This window comes from Podarcis melisellensis, assembly GCF_964234715.1.
Source record: "Podarcis melisellensis genome assembly, chromosome: 1".
NCBI lineage: Eukaryota > Metazoa > Chordata > Lepidosauria > Squamata > Lacertidae > Podarcis > Podarcis melisellensis.
The window spans coordinates 60,368,237-60,386,693 of NC_138528.1; the positions used below are offsets into that span (position 1 = coordinate 60,368,237).

General features: G+C 41.7%; 2 protein-coding genes across 5 annotated transcripts in view; one reads left to right on the forward strand and one right to left on the reverse strand.

Annotated features, from left to right (window-relative positions):
• Positions 1–18,457, reverse strand: part of FANCF (FA complementation group F) — a 327,076-nt gene that overhangs the window by 61,012 nt on the left and 247,607 nt on the right. The gene's annotated exons all lie outside the window — the stretch shown is intronic.
• GAS2 (growth arrest specific 2) overlaps positions 1–18,457 on the forward strand; it is a 111,882-nt gene that overhangs the window by 40,411 nt on the left and 53,014 nt on the right. For all 4 annotated transcript variants that reach the window (XM_081883126.1, XM_081883125.1, XM_081883128.1 and 1 more), the window contains one exon: positions 9,688–9,829. In XM_081883126.1, coding sequence (XP_081739252.1) covers positions 9,688–9,829 — 142 coding nt within the window. The remainder of the gene's footprint in view (positions 1–9,687; positions 9,830–18,457) is intronic.

The following is an 18,457-nucleotide window of genomic DNA, read 5'->3' on the forward strand; positions in this document are numbered from 1 at the left end:
CCCAAAATCTCAGCAGCTTCTTTGTGGTTTCTGATTGGAAGAGTTACAGAAAAAAAAATTAGAATCTTTATCGCAGAGGCAAAAATGAAACATTTTCAGAGGAGTGTCAAACTTAACTTCAGGAATTCATGAATGAAATCCCTTGTGAACATTTTGGGTGACAGCATCAACATCTCTGAACATCTGTCAGTCTGAAAAATGACAGCAAAGGCAATATTAAATTTTTAAAAAGGAAATTCTTTCTTTAGATTATCTAAATTGCTATCCTGGGGTATTTGCTTGACATTTGGCTCATAAAAGGTAAAGCACCATTTGGAACTAATTTTGCAGAAAAGTTCAGGGGGGAAATGGTACATTTTGAAGAATTGCATAGCATGAGGCTGACCATGAAGAAGCAGGGAGAAAAAAAGGGAGACAAGATAAGTTGAATATGACAACACATTCCATGTGGTCCTGACTGTTGCTTGGAATTTGCACGGATTTTTACATTTATTACTCATATTGCAGTGTGGAGCTGTCTGCATTATTCTTTAATGGTCAGATGTTGATACTTTCCAAATAATGACCTTGTTCATTATTTGGGGAAGTTGGCATAACTGATGGTAGTTCTCTGCCATGCATGCAAGTAGTCTTTCAAGTTTTTCTGACTCAAGACCCCCACCTTTAACGCCAGATTGCAATATGAGACCCTTTCATCTTTCTATCTTCTCCCTCTTTCCTCTACAATCTTCTATTTTTATCCTTAGAATTTCATTCAAATGTCTTTAACAACTACAAACTCTGATATAATCCACCATAGATCAGGGAAGAAACCAGCGGAAGGTCACAATCCATCAGTTTGAGACCAAAGGTTTACGGAAGGGAAGGGAACCTACTTTTGTGTGTGTGTTATCCTAATAAATTTTATTAGTTTTCATCCAGTTATACATTTTATCCCGAATACAACAAATTATGACTGTTTTGGACTTCCTTCAGCGTCTCTGACAATCATCCATGTTTATACCTTTAATACACATTCCCTTCTTTCGTATTGCCATTGTTCCTCCTTACTCCCATTATTTCTAATAAACAATATTTATTTATTTTTTACAGTGCCTCTTGAAATCCCACTAGCATTGTATTTACACCACATATGTTTTTCAGATAATCCACAAATTTTCCCCAGTCCTCGATGAACTTTTGGTCTTTAGTATATCTAATTTTCCCAGTTAATTTATCCACTTCCACATAGTCTATCAATTTTGATCTCCATACTTCTATCGTCGGTATCTCCTCTTGTTGGGAAGGGAACCTACTTACTATATTTCTGCCACTATCTCTGACCATTGGTCATGCTGGCTGGGGCTGACGGGGGCTGGGGTCCAACACCACCCAGGCCACTTTTGCCATCCCTGGCTTACCATAATAGGTCAAAGGGTTGTTGGTGTTTGTTTGAAAAGCGTGCACACTCTGCTTTCAAGGCTGAACTGGTGATTTAGAGCAGTGTTTCCCAATGTTTTGCCAACCATGGCCCCCTTCCGATCTTGTTTCCTTCCTGTGCCCCTCCCCCCGGGTGTAGTCAAGAAGGGGCAGGGGGGCAGCTGCCACCCATAAGTAAAAATCAGTAAAAATCAATACATATTTGAGGTTCTGCCCCCCTAAAAAAGGCCTGCCTCCCAACAAAAATCCTGGCTATGTCCCTGCCTCTCCATCCTGCTGGTAGAAAGGTAGCTATTTAAATGTTTTGTATGTAAATAGAACAGATTTTATTTATAATGTTTATAATTTATACAAAATACAATTGCATAAAATGATAGGAACAGAATGAAATCTTGTTGAAGCAGAAAAACATAGAATCATGGAGCTGGAAGGGACCCAAAGGATCATCTTTCTAGTGCAACCCCCTGCAATGTAGGAAACTCAGCTAAAGCATTAGAAACCTCCAAGGAAGGAGAGCCCAGAACCTCCAGAGGGAGAACCATCTTTCATGTATTATAAAAAGGAAACAACACTTATTTGACTCATTATTTGACACAGAGGGGAAAACCTACAGAAACAGTCCAAAAGGCGCACAGGGAGTTCTGTATATATGGGAGAATTTTAAAAAGCAAGTGGTCCTCACTGACCTGGTGCAAAAAGATCTTGTCATCTGGAGGAGTCCTGGCTGCCTAGATAAAACGCATCCTTACCTGGGAGTAAGGCCCACTGAACTAGTGCAACTTACTTCTGAGTAGACACTTAGTTATTTACTAGATGCAAGTCAGCAGCACCAGACAACCCCGCTTGACTATGTGCTGGGGTGGATTTCACCCCACACCTTACAGAGCCAAGTCAATGCTGCCAACGGGCTCTGCACCCCTCGACAACATCCGAAGGCCCTGATCCACTAGGCGCTGGGGCGGATTGCACCTTGTGCCTTGCAAAGTGCTCCCCTTGGAATATCTTGGGTGCCCACAGGGGGCCATATGGCCCCCGGTTGGGAACCACTGATTTAGAGCAACATTCTTCTTGAAGTCAAAGAGGGATGCTTTGGCTCAATTTGATGCCTCTTGTACTATTCTGGAGGCTTTTTGGAAGGTGATTGGCATTTCATACCAGGGACCTTTGTAGCAGGATACAGTCGGCCATTGCAGCTTGCTAGGGAAAGAAGTTACTACCTGTTCTCTACTGTGCTACATCATCATGCATATACCCAGTGGGTGGCATTGCAGCTACTAATTCAGGAAGGATCAGGTAACTGAAGGAGTCAATTGGGTTCTTTATGGTCTTAGAGAGATTCTACCTCCGGACTGACTCCTTAGGCTAAGCTGGTTGTTGCTTATGAATATCCCATCTCAAATGCCCATCCCAACTTGATAACCTACCACTTCCAGACCTGCTGCTTTTGTTTTGCTATATGTAAACGTGCATTAATTTTTTTTGAAACTGAGTGCTCTCTCTTTGGTGCTGAAGGCTTGAAGCACATATCTAGCTGAATTTTTTTTAAGGGCTTCAACTGAAGCAAATGTATAAATATGATTTATTTTTAGGTGCTGCTGTTATTTTAATAGTGTTATGATTCTGTTTAATTGGACATATTGATACCGGTAATTATGTGTCATTTTTCTTTTCTTTTTTTCATTGTTGTGCTCTGCTGTGAGCAGTGGCAATAAACTTAATAATAAATAAGCAAATTAGTTACCTTCACTGTTGCAAGTCTATCATCCATTCCACCTATCACATGCCTCTAGAATAGTGCTGTATTGTCGTTGAAACTAGAGGCAAAGAGGTTGATCATGCAAAGACCTCTGCTAGGTCAAGCTGAAGACCCATCTAGTCCAGCATTGTTTCACAGTTGCCAACCATATGTCTATGGGAAGTCTGATAGGGAACCAGATGCCTTAGGGAAGATTAAAAATGCAATTGAGACATATCTGAGTTGGGCAGAAAACCACCAGGGCATGCCTGTACAAGGTTCATTGTGCAGCTGCAATGTTGTCCCCTATCTTCATTTATTCTTAAAATGTGTTAATTGCTTTTCCAAACAACTTGCTGCTGAAGATGGCTCACAATTTTAAGAAAAGGTAAATTTAAAAATACAGAGGAATATAATGCTACATTTATAACTGCTAAGGGCAGTAAAAGGTCATGTATCCCAAATGCCAAATAATAAAAATGTTTTTACCAGATGTCTGAAAGAATTAGGCAGGCCCCATTTATGGAGGGCGTTTCAACACTGAAGTGTCATAACAGTGAAAATTCAGTTCTGAGTCCTGCCTAGACTGCGGCCTCGCAGAAAGATGGAACTTAGGGAAGCCTTCTCTTTCATATGGTGTACTTTGTAGATAAGCCAGTACTCAGGTGTTTTCCCTCAAAGAGGTACAATGTGTCTAAGGTTATGCACTTATGCAACACCCCAAAAAAGAGGACTAAAGAGGATAGGGATTTGCATACAATTGGCATGTGCTATTGTATATACAGTATAGAGCTGTATTTATTTAAATAGAAATACAATGCATCTTATTGTAGTGGGGCAGCATCATACTGGGCAAGACTAAATTTCCTGGGACTGTTTTCTCGAACCTTGACCATACAAACCTTGACCTTGTTGGGTCCAGGGCCATCTTAAGCATATCCGGCGCCGTGGTACAAAGATCCCTCTCCCCCCCCCCCCCCGGTTTCCCAGAGTTGTCCACCTTTTTTAGGAAAGGTTAAAGGTTCCCCAGAGTTGTTGACCTGAACTTGGGAATTCCACAAGATTTCACTACAGGGAAGGAGAGGCAAGAGCTGGGGGTGAGTAAGTGGGTGGGTGCGGCAGGAGAGCAGCAGATTGTCCTTGCCCATGACCACACACACAGTGTATGGGGTGTGCATATGCAGCCCACTGCATTTCACAACACTACTTAAAAGGAGAAATAAAAGTGCACTTGGGCACAGCTAAGGACGTGTCTGTGGTGGGAGGGGGAGCCAAACGCCCTGGGGAGACCCCATGAAACAATTCCTTCGGTCAGAGCTCAGCTTGGTCTCCAGAAAAGCAGCTCTTTCTGCTCCTGGCTGAGGAGGAGGAGAGTCTTTGCAAATGCTTTGGAGTACCCTTCTGCCCGCTGGGAAGCCATCACACCGAAAAGGGAGAAGTGGCGTCCTTGCTTGCTGATGGGGAGCTTTGACAGGGAGCTGCTGGGAGAGGCTCCAGCTTCCCCGTTGAAACCGTTCACACCCGCCTCTTCGGGGCTCTCCTCCCGCGCTCCTGCCATGCACAGGAGGCTTGGGAGGCAAGCTGCACACCCAGGCGTGCAGGGAAAGGAGAGGCCGCCGGCAATGCCGCACAGCTTCCCCACTTGCTGGGGCGCCCCTGAGAGGGCGGCGCTGTGGCACAGAGCACCATTAGCTCTATGGGAAAGACGGCTCTGGTTGGGTCCATCCACGTTTTGCATCACTATATTTTGCCCTCTCTTTTATACATTTCTTTTTAATATCTTTAAGTCACAAGCAATAATACTAGAGTTCCAAAGCTAGACATGATGCAGTTTCCCCTGAACTGTAGGCCTTATGTTTGACTTCTCCCCCATGTAAACAAACTCCTCTCTGTATGAAGAACAGTGTGTTTGGCAGGGGGTTACCACCTCCCTGACATGTAAAGCTTTCTGTCAGTTCCTCCCTCCTCCGCATCCTCTTTGGGTGGGTGTTTAAAGATGGGATTCTGGCACCTACAATCTGAAGTGAAATGGTTCAAGAAAAACTCTTCTGTGTGATTCTACTGTATGTGTAGATCAGCTGGGGGGGGGGGAGAAGGGAATTGATAGCTTCTTTAGGCATATTAAGGAACCCTGAAACTCATTTTCTATAATCAGTGAATGATAGTAGGTATGAATGATTGCTGCAACACCAAGAAAATATTAGCTATCATATTTTGATAACCTGGGTGAGTCAAACTGTTGGGATCCTTTTCTGATAAGCGGCCTGGCTGACTACAACCCCACTGTTTTAGGGCTTACTTATTCACAGGAATTTCAAAGTGAAATAAAGAAAGGGTAGTTTCTTTTTGCGAGAGATCTTAAAATATGCTTTGAGTCTCCCCAAAGCAAACATTTTTAAAAGCAAAATTATGGAACCTCTTTTGGAAAAATTATATCAATCTATTTCTTTTTCCATGTGATTTCATAGAGCCAGAGCCCCTCTTGGGGTGCCGAAGCAAACCTGACCACATTTTTCCAGGCTGACATCATCTGTTTCACTCACACTTTCACATCCTGCATTAAACCTCCTGCATGCACATCAACAAGTCAGGATTGTAAAAGGAGTGTAACTGGGGAACTGTTTTTGGGTGATATTTGATAGGAGCAATTGTGCGCACTGCTGTTTTAGAGTAACTGTGGCTATAGTCTACTATGTCAACAAAAGTCACTTTTGCCATATGGAAACCTAATTATGTCAGGATGATCTGTTCCAAAACACTTTGGAGAAATTCAAGTCATTTAAACAAAAAGTTAATCAGTTCTTTTCTTTTTTGAAAAAAAAAAAGCATTTGAGAATCAACCTTCCTTAAATAACAGTGTTCATATTTCAGAGTTAGAACTTACAGTTAACAGATTTGAGAATAATAAAAAGGACTTTTTAGTTATTTTTAGGTGGTTGAGAATTTATTAGGTGAGAAGAAAACATAGATATTTCCCCACAGTCCTTCAGTATAAGTTTAATCTTACTTTCATTTAAGGCACTGAGTAAAATTCTGGCTCTATGGATATAAATGGCAAAATGCTCCTTGCCTCCCCACTTCAGTGTCAATAGTATTTTTAATAATAAACAACAACTGTCCCACAAAGACCCACACATTAAAGCACATTCAAAGCATATAACCTTCCCTGAGGGAATGTAGTTTACCCCTCACAGAGAGACAGTTGCCAGCAGCCTTTACAAACTACAGTCCCCAGGATTCTTTGGGGGAAGCCATGTGCAATGAATGTGCTTTAAATGTATGGTGTTAATGTGACTGATGGTATTTTGGTCTCCTGCACATGTTTGGCCCCATCAATGGGAATTCCTTTTGCGTGAGCCCCATTGAGGTACAGTAAAACTGCATACGGACAGTTCCCATCCATTTCAATAGGGCCCTTGCCCAGCAGAAGTTCTTCATCACCTTAAATATAGTGCTGTAGAATATTCTTGCAATGACAATTTTAACGGGAAGAGCCCAATATGTGATGTTCACTCGCAATCCTTTAAGCATCAACCAGAAATGTTAAGGAAGTCCTGGGCATTCCAGAACATGCTCAGTTCACTTGGGTCATTGGCCAGGCCTCTGGTCCTCATTGTAGGGCTCGATCCTACAAGATGTGTGACACAATCCAGTGCTTATACAAAACAGGGAAAGTTGGAATGTAGGAAGCTGCCTTATACTGAGGCTGACTATTGATTCCCCTAGCTCAGTGACTGACAGACGCTCTCCAAATTCTCTGAAGATGCCATGGACCGAACCTGGGGCCTTCTCTGTGTAAAGCTCTAACCCTGAGCTCCTGCCCCCCCCCCAATTACTGCACTCCGCCCCCAAGAAACAGAAAGGTGGATAGTGATAAATACAAGCTACTGTCCAAGGAAGCCTGGCCATTACTGATCTCACTGAGGAACGTATGGCCAGAGGCCATCAATACTTGCATAGAAGAGGTGTCAGCAGTTGTCATTTGTTATACAATAGAAATTCTGCTGAAATTCTCTCTTCAATACGACTATTAAAGGTGCAGGAGCCTTGTAGTATTCAGTTCTATTCAAAGAAGACCTATTGAAGTAGACCTCCATGACTAAATTAGGTTCATTATTTACATTGTGTCTACCGTGAGTAGGATTTGGTTGTATAGAACTCGCTGTCATGTTTGGCATTTGAGAAGCCCCCAGACAAGCTTTCAAATCACCCCAGGGGGTTCTTGGATCAGAGCTTGAAACCACTTTGCACTATGTGATTTACATACATTTAAAAACACCGGTTCTGGTATTTGACCTGCATCCCAAACAGGAGGCAAAAGGGAAAGTCAGAGGAAGGAAAGGAAGTGTCTTGCCAGTGCACCCCCTTCTGCGTCAGTTACGTCCCAACGATATGATGCTGTCTTGCTGCTCCTTCTGCACGATGGTTGCTCCAAGCAGTGAGTCACTTCTGTGGTTTGGCAGCTGCTTTCTGGTTTCTCTACAGGCTGCCATCTGGAGAGTTTGGCGGTGACATAGTGGCTTGAGCATGTGCTTTTTGCGTTGTGGCTCCAGTTCTCTGGAATTCTCTACCCTTCAAAGTGAAGCACGCTCCAGCATTGTCATGTTTATGTCGTCCGTTAAAAACTTTTCTTTTCTCTCCAATTAGCCTATTTTATTTCTGCAGTTTTTCACTCATGTTGGTGTGTATGTCTTAATACTGTTTTATGATCTGGAGTATCTTTCATGTTCTGTTTTCGTTCTCCACTCAGGTATTCTCTGGATATAGAGCTACTTGTAAATTCAGAAACAAACAAACAAAATGTGTGGGGAGAAGGAAGGGACCCCAACATTGTAAATTTGCCAGTAAAAAAAAAAAAAACCCTAACTCAGTTTATATAAGCATGTCTGTATCTAATCCCTGTATCAGCAAGTGTTAACATCTAATCGAGGCTTCTAATTCTTGGAATAGCCAGGTTATCCTCTTGGTGAGGTGTAGGGAGAACAAAGAGGCTTTATTGGAGACAGAAAATGGGTGGGACAGATAGTGAAAAGGACAAAAGCCAAAGTTGAGAGCTGAGATTTTTTTTTAGGTAGTGAAGTGACTTAGAAGGAAAGCAGCAAGCTGGGGCGAGAGCCAGAGCAACGTTTGAGAGCAGTGTTGGATTTCTGTTTGAATTTGAGGGCTGCAGTTACGGGAGAAACAAGACTCTCTTGGGGTGTTGATGCTGTGAGCCCCTCCATCATAGGCTCAGGTTGTATATATGTGTAAATGAACCATATATCAAAAAACACCACAGTCTCTGCTGTGCTACATTCCCAAAGGAAACATATACACCTAGAACCCCTGGAATATTGCACCGTTTGGAGATTGGAGTGGCATGCATTAGCTACTGTAACAGCACCCTCTCTGTTCCCAAAACTATTGCATCACTTCAAGTGGTCCTTTGGGCTTGGATGCTATATCAGCTGTGATTCCTTTGCCAGTAGCTGAGGTTATGTGAAGCCCATTCAATCCCATGTTGTTTGGCTTCCTTTCCCCACTGCCCCCCCTCCAGTGTTTTGTGATGCTTCCAAGAAATTATTTGGGACTAGTTTTTTTACCCCTTTTTTCTTTTCACAAGCAATCTATGTCTGGACATGGAGCTGGAAGCTTTTGCAGACATCATTTGAGCTTCTCAGCGCTTGGCTTACACAAAATCTTGCATTTTATAACCAGATCCAGAACAGAAGCAGATACTCCATAAATCACTTTAATGGCCAAGCTGCACATTTTAACTATTTATTTTTAGTCTTGCTTGCTCTGGGATGAGAAAACTTTGAATGTGTATGGCACTGTCACACCTATGTATCCTGCCAAGCGGATCCCCTCCCCTTGTTCTTAAAAGTTGATGTCATACAAAAACTGGTCATTTTTAGCAGTAAGGCTGAGAAAGTATATTCATCTCCAGCCCTCTTAAAATTCCAATTCATCTATGAGTTTTATACATCCTGTAAGTGTAGACAGAGGCTGAGAAGAGGGGCACTTTCACCTGATCCAACACCCCTTCAAGCCCAGCACATAGGGGGTTTGGGTTGAAGCCCAAATATTCCTCCTCCCCTTACTCCCAGAGGAGTCTATAAGAGACTGCATAGGGAGTCTGGGTAAAAAAGAGATCAGTCAGGGCTCCTATGCCTTTTGATACATGGACAAGGGAATTTTAGTAGGTGTAGCTTGTCATGCAAGCTAAACTGTCAAAAATTCCCTCTTCTGCACAACTATTAAAGGTGTGAGAATCCAATACTTTCTGTTTCTATCCACCTGCAATAGGTAGAGGTTATGAAAGATCTAGATGCATTTGAGTGGAAGTCTTTCCACAGCCCTCTGGGATCTGTATGTTCACACAATTACAATCAGTGTAATAAAACTAGGAATATTAAAACACACACACATTCCTATTGATTAACTGGAAGCAGGCACACCCTGGGAATATTTACTGAGAGGCATGTCCAAATATTAATAAGCATCCTAAATCATCATGTAATGTATAATTTTTCTTTCTGTTTGCATTGCAGATAATGCCGGTGAGGAGAATCCCATGCAAAGCCAATGCACCACCTGGATCCTTTTTTGCACGGGACAATACAGCAAATTTCTTATCCTGGTGCAGAGATGTGGGAGTAGATGATACCTGTCTATTTGAATCTGAAGGTTTGGGTATGTGTCAACTCCTGCACATCACAATTTCCATTGTACTTATATCGAAGCATCAGTCATGTCCCTAGTGCTTACCACTGGGGGCAGAATCAAATCAAGCTGTCTTTGAAATCATGACGCACCATTGAGTCATGTTTTTTGACAGAATGTTCTAGGTCATAGCTGCTTATTTGTTTTAAAATACTGCATTGAAAATATTACAGATACTGCCTTCTATTAAATGTGGTATTACTCTGAGTTGTGATGAAAATGAAAAAGAAGGATGTTTTGTGGAATTTCAAGAGAAAACCTGTTCTAGTTTAATTTCGACCACAGTCAGTTAATTCTGCGCCACAATATTATGGACGCTTATCTTGGAAAAGTCAGTTTCACTGCACACAATGGAACTTCTGTCCTGAATGCATACAGAACACCCAGTGCCATATTGATAGCTGCAGGTCACAGATATTTTGATGTCAATAGTCACTAATCAGGATATTAGGGAGCAAGCATAACTCCACACTGTAACTGAATGAAGGGCCTTAGGCAATGCTTAGGCTGTTCAAAACCTTCTGGCATGCTAGCAGAGAGCTCCACCTGTGGCAATGCACAGCGAATGACAGCAGGGCATGTTGGGTGTGGGAATGGATGAACCACATCAATTGCCCCTTTGTTTCCCTGACAAAACGGCACAACTTTATTTCAGCCCTGGGGCTAGTGTAGTTAATTCCCTCCCGCTACTGTGAGTTGGTAGGAAAGAAGAGAGGAACTGAGCGCCCAAACCTCCTGACTTATCCTCAATGAATCTGCACAGCTGGGACATAGGCAGATCTCTTTTCCTCTTTGAGTTTGTTAGTAGATGTCAGGGCTGGACTGAGGATGAATGGTGGGGGCTGCCCCCCTTTCTCCTGAACCTTCCTGAGAACAGGAGGACAGTATAGATTTAGAACAGTGGTTTGCAAAAGGGCATAGTTCAGAGGCTGCAGAGGGGGGAAACTGGGAAATATTGGAAGTGGAATAGCAGGAAGAAGAAACACCAGGGGAGAAACAGCTGACAGACTCAGTGTCTTTGGAAAGCATTCCTAAGCCCCCCTCTCCCAGGACCAGGTGAGCATTGAGGGTAGTCAAACAGAAGGCTCAGAGGCAGAAAGCTCAGATTAGCTGACGCAGGGGTGACGTAGAAAAGGAGAGATGTAGTGGGGTGGGACTTTACTTGGAGCAACACCATTATCTAGGTTATACTGCATTCCTTCATTTCTCTTTGAATAAATTAATTGGTAAGAACTATCTATCTATTATTATTGTCTATCTGCTTACTGGCTGCCACCGTGGGAGGGATCAGATTCCCAGAAGCTTGACAGTAGCTACTGTAGAACTGGGAAGATGTCTAATTCTGCAGGACTGGAACTCAGTTGGATCACACACAACGTTTTACTTGTATATTCAAAATTGGCATTTTATGAATGAAGGAAGGAATAACTAAATGCTGAAACCATGTCTAAATAATATTAGAACTATCATTCCACTATGCATAGTTCTTCGTCTTCAGTTGCTGGCTCTTGAAAAAGGAATTCTATCTACATAGTTCAATTAAGTATGCTTATTGGATCATTATTACTGGCATCATTATGATATTCTCCAAATATTTCCTGTATACTTAGTATGTGACTTTGTCAGCTAATTGTATGATTACTGTTCTCTTATTAAGCATATAAAAATAAATACACTCTGGAGAGCAAGAGAAATGTGAAAGGGGATGTTGCTGCATCATACCAGACCCAGTCACTATACATTTCAACAACAGCCAGAATTCTGTATGCCCAAGCATGGGCAAAATGATGAAGCAAGTAGATGGGTTCTGAATCCCCCCCTCCCGTTTTCCAGAAAAATCTGGAAACAATGGAATATTATTAAATTTACAGTGATGTTAAATGGCGAAGGAAGACTAGTAGATGGGATTAGTAACCCAAAATGGCAATAGGGAATTTGGAGTGTTGGGAAGTGGTGTGGATTATATGTTGATGTAGAGGATTAGTAAAATAATAGTAATAGTACCCTGCTGTTAGGACATGAATACTGTAAGGATAAATATTGGAAGCATGCTAAAGCCATAGAGAAAGAGACAGGCTTGATTTCTGCAGGAATCCAAGGTTGTGGCTATGGGAGAAGCAAGGTCCTCTTGGGGTGTTAATGCTGTGAGCCCCTCCATCCTGGGCTCAAATTGAATATATGTGTAAATAAACCCTATATCATAAAGACATCACAATTTCTGCTGCCCCTCATTATGAGGAAACCGAACCCTGGGGGTAAGCTCCTGGAACATCTGGAATCTTGCACCGCACTGCTTGAAGATTGTGGTAGCATGCAACAATATTTTCCCGTGGAGGGAAAAAAGAAGAACTAATAACTCCAGTAAGCTAATTCTTATTTTAATTTCATACTTAGGCCAAAAACAAGTCCCAAGTGAACTAATAATTAAGCAGCAACACCAAAATTACTATAGCTCTGTAATAACTGCAATTTATTGCTTTGCAGTCTGCACTTAAAACTGTTTAAATGAAAGAGGGATGGTATTACTGCTGGACTGGATCCAAAGTTGCCTTGCGTGAGTGAGTGGAAAGGCACCTTTACTCACACAAAGCTTTGCTAACTTCACTCCCCTTCCCATCCCACACAGCTGTCCAACGTTGTTTGGGATGGTTCTCCCAATGGTCAAGCGGAGACTTTGGTGGTGTTTCCAAAGGTCCGCGGTGGGGAGGAGAAAGGGGCAGGAAAGCCATGTTGCATGAGTGAAACTCTGCACATACTTACACAGACCCACCCCTTTAGTTTCCCCAATAGCATTCATGATCTATTTGCCTACATGAAAATTGTACCATACTACTTAAACAACTCTAATGCCAACCCAGACGCTGGATTCATCAGCTGAGGCCCTTCTGTGTGTGCCTCCTTTGAGGGAAGTGTGGAGGGTGGTGATATGAGTATGGGCCTTTTCAGTAGTGGCTCCCCTTTTGTGCCCAGGAATGTGCCGTCACTATCAACTTTTAGGCAACAGGCAAAAATGTTTCTTTTTAACTGAGCTTTCATCCTTTAATTTGGAGAAATTTCATCCTTTAGAACTGTGGGATGTGTATCAATGTGTTATTTATTTTGTGCTGGTTTTATAATGTTTTTGATCTTTGTACTGTTTTGCCAATAATTTTGAGTCACTTTTGGGGAGAAAACAAATTGTGACTGCAAATAATAAGTGTGTGTGTAGAGTTTTACATATAACTCTTTGCTACATTTGGTAATTGTTTTATTTTGAAGTCATGTGGTTGTTTCCACAAAATGTAATCCTTCTTCCCAAACAATTAATGCTTTTGTTGTTGTTGCTGCTGCTGTTAATATAATTATTTCATCATTTTTTTAATACCAAAGCGCCTTATAGGATAAAAACTGAAATAGCAAACAAGTTCCAAATCAAATATAAGAACAGGACATAAAATGCTCATCCAAATAAAAAATAAATTCTAGCCACTCTACTTTTAGTCGCCAAGAAATAAAGGTGAAGGATTAAATAGTAAGATACAGAAGCTTGGAAAATGACTTTCCAGATTACACACTGACCTTTTTGCTGGCTGAGTCATCCAGAGAACCGAAGCAGAGTATGAGATGGACAGTTTATTTTTATCTTGACTACCTCTGCCTTCGAGAAGCAACAATTTCAGCAAAGTCATAATCTTAATAATATAATTTTTCCTCCTTTCATGCTTATGACAAATCTCTTTTGATACAAAATTTAGGACAACCTTTTGCCTCAAGATTGCCTTTCAGCTGAAGATGAAGAGAATCAATTGTTTGGTTGGACCTGGAATCAAATAAAAAGTGAAAAGCTGTTGTGATGGAAGACAAGTCTGCTGGAGCACTAAATGAACTCACTGTGCTATCATCAAGAGGCTTCTGTTTTCCACTGCTCAAAAGGTTTTTCAGTGTGTGCAGCTCTTATCTGGATTGCAACTGATCTGTTTGCCTTCCTTTTCAACATTCTTTACCTTGCATTTTTAATATGTGAGAAGATTGTGCTATCCTCATTCTGTCCTTGGCTTCTAATATTACTCATCATCATCATTACGTGATAATTATTAATGTATTTTATTACATTTTTCCAGGCATTTATATACCACCCAGTAAACATGTCCTCCACTCAAAAATCAAAATCAGTCAAATATGTACAGCTAATTAACAGCTTAAAAATGCTCATTTTTTATTTATTTGGTGTTGGCATGAGGCATTATGACTAGACCACTCCAGCAAAACAATGTTAATGTTAATGTGATGATATCCTTTTTAATATGAATGGCAGATCCAAGCCACTGTTCCCAGGGACCGTCCTTTGAAATATGTGTCGAGAAGTCTTCCAGTTGGACGGCCTCTTGCTCTGCTCTGATCAAAGTCATTACGATAAAGTTAGCACAGCTACTTGCAGAAGTAACAACTTGCACAAGTTTTTTGAGAAAAAGAAATATTACTATTTTGGGGGCTGTGTGTGTGTGTGTGTGAATGTGGGGACAGTTTTTCCTCAACTGACTACAGTGGTAACTCGGGTTATGAACTTAATTTGTTCCGGAGGTCCGTTCTTAACCTGAAACTGTTGTTAACCTGAAGCACCACTTTAGCTAACGGGGCCTCCCGCTGCTGCTGTGCCGCTGGCGGGTGATTTCTGTTCCCATCCTGGGGCAAAATTCTTAACCCGAGGTACTACGTCCAGGTTAGCAGAGTATATAACCTGAAGTGTTTGTAACACGAGGTGTTTGTAACCGTAGGTACCACTGTACTTGCACTGGTGTTGCACAGCTACATGTTTGGAGAGCTTGTGCCACACACATCATCACACTTATGGGGATGACTGTTAAGTTGTGGGTGAACATATCAGATGACACAGCGATTCTTCAAACAGCTCTTGTTTATTCACAGGCCAGGACAGAACTGAACTGAAGGGTTCAGTCAGCCTGCTTATATAGAGCTCCAGTACAACGTAACTGTAGCAACTTTCTAAAACTATCCAATCACTGAACGTCACTTTCAATCTCTTATTTGCATAACTATCTACAGTATCCCCCTGCTGGCCCAGGGTGAGAACTTCAGTACATAACAATGACGCAGGCAATGTGCATCGTCAGGGCTTTCCCACCACCACACAACTCTGGAAATCCACCTCAGTTACAAAGGTGGCCTAACTGAACCTCTTCCCCTGCCCCCCAACCAAGTTTCAGGACTGTAGAGTGTAACCCCATAGAATAACAGCTACCTAGAAAACATGATCCTCAGGACTGAACCTCATGGATAAGTTACCTTCTTATGGCTATGTACTGGATTATTTTCCAGCCTTCAAGCTGCCAGCAAGGCACATGATTTCATTTATCAATTGCCATTTGCTCCAACTGAGCACTAAAGAGTGGTTTTCCCAGGGGGAAAGTGGCAGGAGAAGACGAAGTGTGAATAAGCCAAATGGCAGGATGGAACCTATAGTCAATCCCTCATAATCTTGCTGGGTCTTTCACACAGCAAAAAATGAGGTAGAACGTGTTTCAAAACGCAACATTATGAAACCCTTTACTTGCCTAGCAAGTCAGGGCAAGGGTGTGATGGGAAACTAACTGGAATTCATTTCCTGAAATTAAATAAATTATATTTTGATTGAATACCTTTAGAAATGGAAGAATAACCAGTTTCCTTCCATTTCCCCATGCTTTTCACTGAATACTTGTTAAAGGGAGGACTTGTTATCCTTTTTGGTGCTAGTGCAATGAAGAAAATGAAGAAAAATTGCAATAATTGTAATTAGAAACCTTTTTATTTGCCTCTGCTAGGCGATGTACTTCCCACACATGCAGCAAATAAAAGACAGTGAAGGATAAAATAAAATGTGAAAGACTCTTTTCAATAGTGCTGTGAAATATGTCTACACATGACATACTTGAAATACTGGTATTTGCAATGCCTTATGAAATACTTTTGTATCTTTGTGACTTTATAGTTCTGGTAATGTGGCAGTTGCCAGGGCAACTCAGCTTTTTCATGATTAGTAAGACAAATAGGTATGAAAAATCTGTGTAAATTGTGAAGGGCATAGCAAATGTTTGTTCTCTCTTCCTTCTTTGGCCGAGTGCTTGTTGAGCACCTTGGTGCACCTGATTTTTGATGTTTGCTTTCCCCTAAATTTTGTTTTTTCTTTCTTTCATATATATATATATATAAACAATACCAAGTTCCTGCTGCTTTGGAAACAACTAAACACTAATATTCCATTTCCCCTCCTGTTTTGACTTTTCTGTAAAAGACTTTCACCTTCTAGTTTATTTTTCTATTTTTTTATTGCAAAGGCATCGCAAAGGGGTGTCTTCATGACATTTAACGTTAGAATCTCATAAATACATAAAGCGGTTCCACCATGAGAGGGGCAGGACCAGCAGTTTAAAAGAGCACTAACAAAAATGGTGAGGAAGGAAGCAATTGCACTTCGCAGGCCAAAGAGTTTCATAATCTGGGTAAAGACATTGAGGAGGCCCTGAATACACAAAGTTGTGGTTGAGAATTCAACCCACGAGGTAGATGCAGACTAGTTAGCAACGTGACAGTTGTGGGACAGGCCAGTTGTCACTGCAATAGCAGTTCCACCCACAATCCGGTACAAACTGTCCCTGATTTGGCATCAGTGGGGCGACGACTACCTGTGGATGCACCCAGTCTGGTATTCTGTGTTATCACAGATTGGTAGGCCTATGTGACTTTATGTTAGCAACAGGGGATTTGGCAAACCTAACAGGACTTCAGTGTCATGGCAGCGGCACAAAGGCACAACTTGCACCACTGTTGGAGCACACAATCACTACTGCTCGATGGTTTTCTGCTGATTTGGGTGGTATTCAGTTAAGTTTTACTCAGCATAGGCCCACTTAAATATATGACCATAGCTAAGTTGGGCCTATTATTTTAAAGGGGTCTACTCTGAGTAACACTTAGATGAATACCACTTAATGTTAATTTACCATAATACTGTAGGTTAAAAATTGTGCAGTAAGGTTTGGTAGCAGTAAAGTTGATCCGTACATATGTGTGCCACTTGCTCAGAAAAAAACATGTTTAATGGCCTGATGCTTATCTATGTTAATTTGGCTGGTTCAGATCAACCCTACTGCACTTAGGAAATGTGACCTACTGTTTCACAGTGACAACACAGTAAGCCAAGCTATGGTTTACTGATAGTGACTAGCAGGCACTTTGCCCTTCCCCGTTCCTTTTTACTGCCATGTCACACTGAGCCAAGTCAAGATTTGGCATAGAATATTGTTCAGACCAGGACTCATTATTTAAGTCTCTCACAAACCATGAGTTTTAGGTGTGGCAGCCAAAAGGCCCAGGAAGGAGCAAAGTAGTTGTGAACTCCTTTCCTGGAGGTTTGTAGGGTTTTGGGTAAACCACAGTTTGGTTGACCATGTTGTGCAAACCAACTCAATGTACTTCCCAATTAGAGTTATATGCCCTTAGAAAATAATCTCTTCCAGACGATGCAATCAGATGAATGTATCTCTAGAGTAGTTCTAGGGTTGTTTACATTGTGAGAGACACAGTCAATTTGCTTTCAGAAGTTCTTTCTTTGGAGGTTGTTCATTTGTGTTTATTTTCACTGGAAGAAGGTATTTTCGATTCACTCCATTGCTCAGTACATGGGGTTATTGTCGGGTCACACTAGGAACGCTGCCTGTTGTGTAATGAGTCAGAGATGAATCAGGATTCCTTTTTATCCAGGGTGCTTTTTAATTTGAGTTGCACCTTGAGTGTATAAAGCAAATCAAGTTTGAAGCGAGTTCAAGAGGTACCTTGGGAAGAGTGATAACACAAACAAGCTCTGTGAACCGGGTCAGTTTTCTTGTGGGCATTGTAAATGTGCTGCTTACAGGCCTCTCTGTCTGGAAACAGGCCTCGCAGCATTTGATTTTCATTATGTTGGGGAAAAAAACTCCAGTTCACGTTATTTTAAAACATTATGGCATGCCCTGTGGGACTTCTGATTTGCTTCCTTTGACAGCAACCCCCTCCCATGCTTTTGAAACCCCTCTCAGGTTTTTTTTTTCTTAAAAAGGCTTGCCATTGGTATCTGGGCAGCTTCTCTTTCAGAAACACAAGCACCAAGCCCCCTTGGGCACAAAAAACTAGTCACACAATTTTTTTTTTTTGCATCCTCTATTATGTTTCTTTTTTCTGTGAAAGAAATAGGCAAAATGTGCTATTGCTGTTCTGTGATGTGGGACAGAACTGAAGTTCTGTGTCCTTGCAGCGGTTCTCAACCTGTGGGTCCCCAGATGGTGTTGGACTACAACTCCCATCATCCCTGAGCTCTGGTCTTGCTAGCTAGGGGTGATGGGAGTTCTAGTTCACTAACATCTGGGGACCCACAGGTTGAGAAAGGCTGGTTTATTGGTTCATGGCATTTGCAAACTTACTTTAATTATATTGGGTGGGGCACATCACAAAGAGGCCTACTCTACCTGTGGAAGTTTTCTGTTGATGTTTGCCCAGTACAGATGCTTACTTATTGAAAATAACCCAAGGTTTATATATGTGGTTGTGAATGCAATGTTGTGGGGAGGGGGGTGGTTGTCCAGT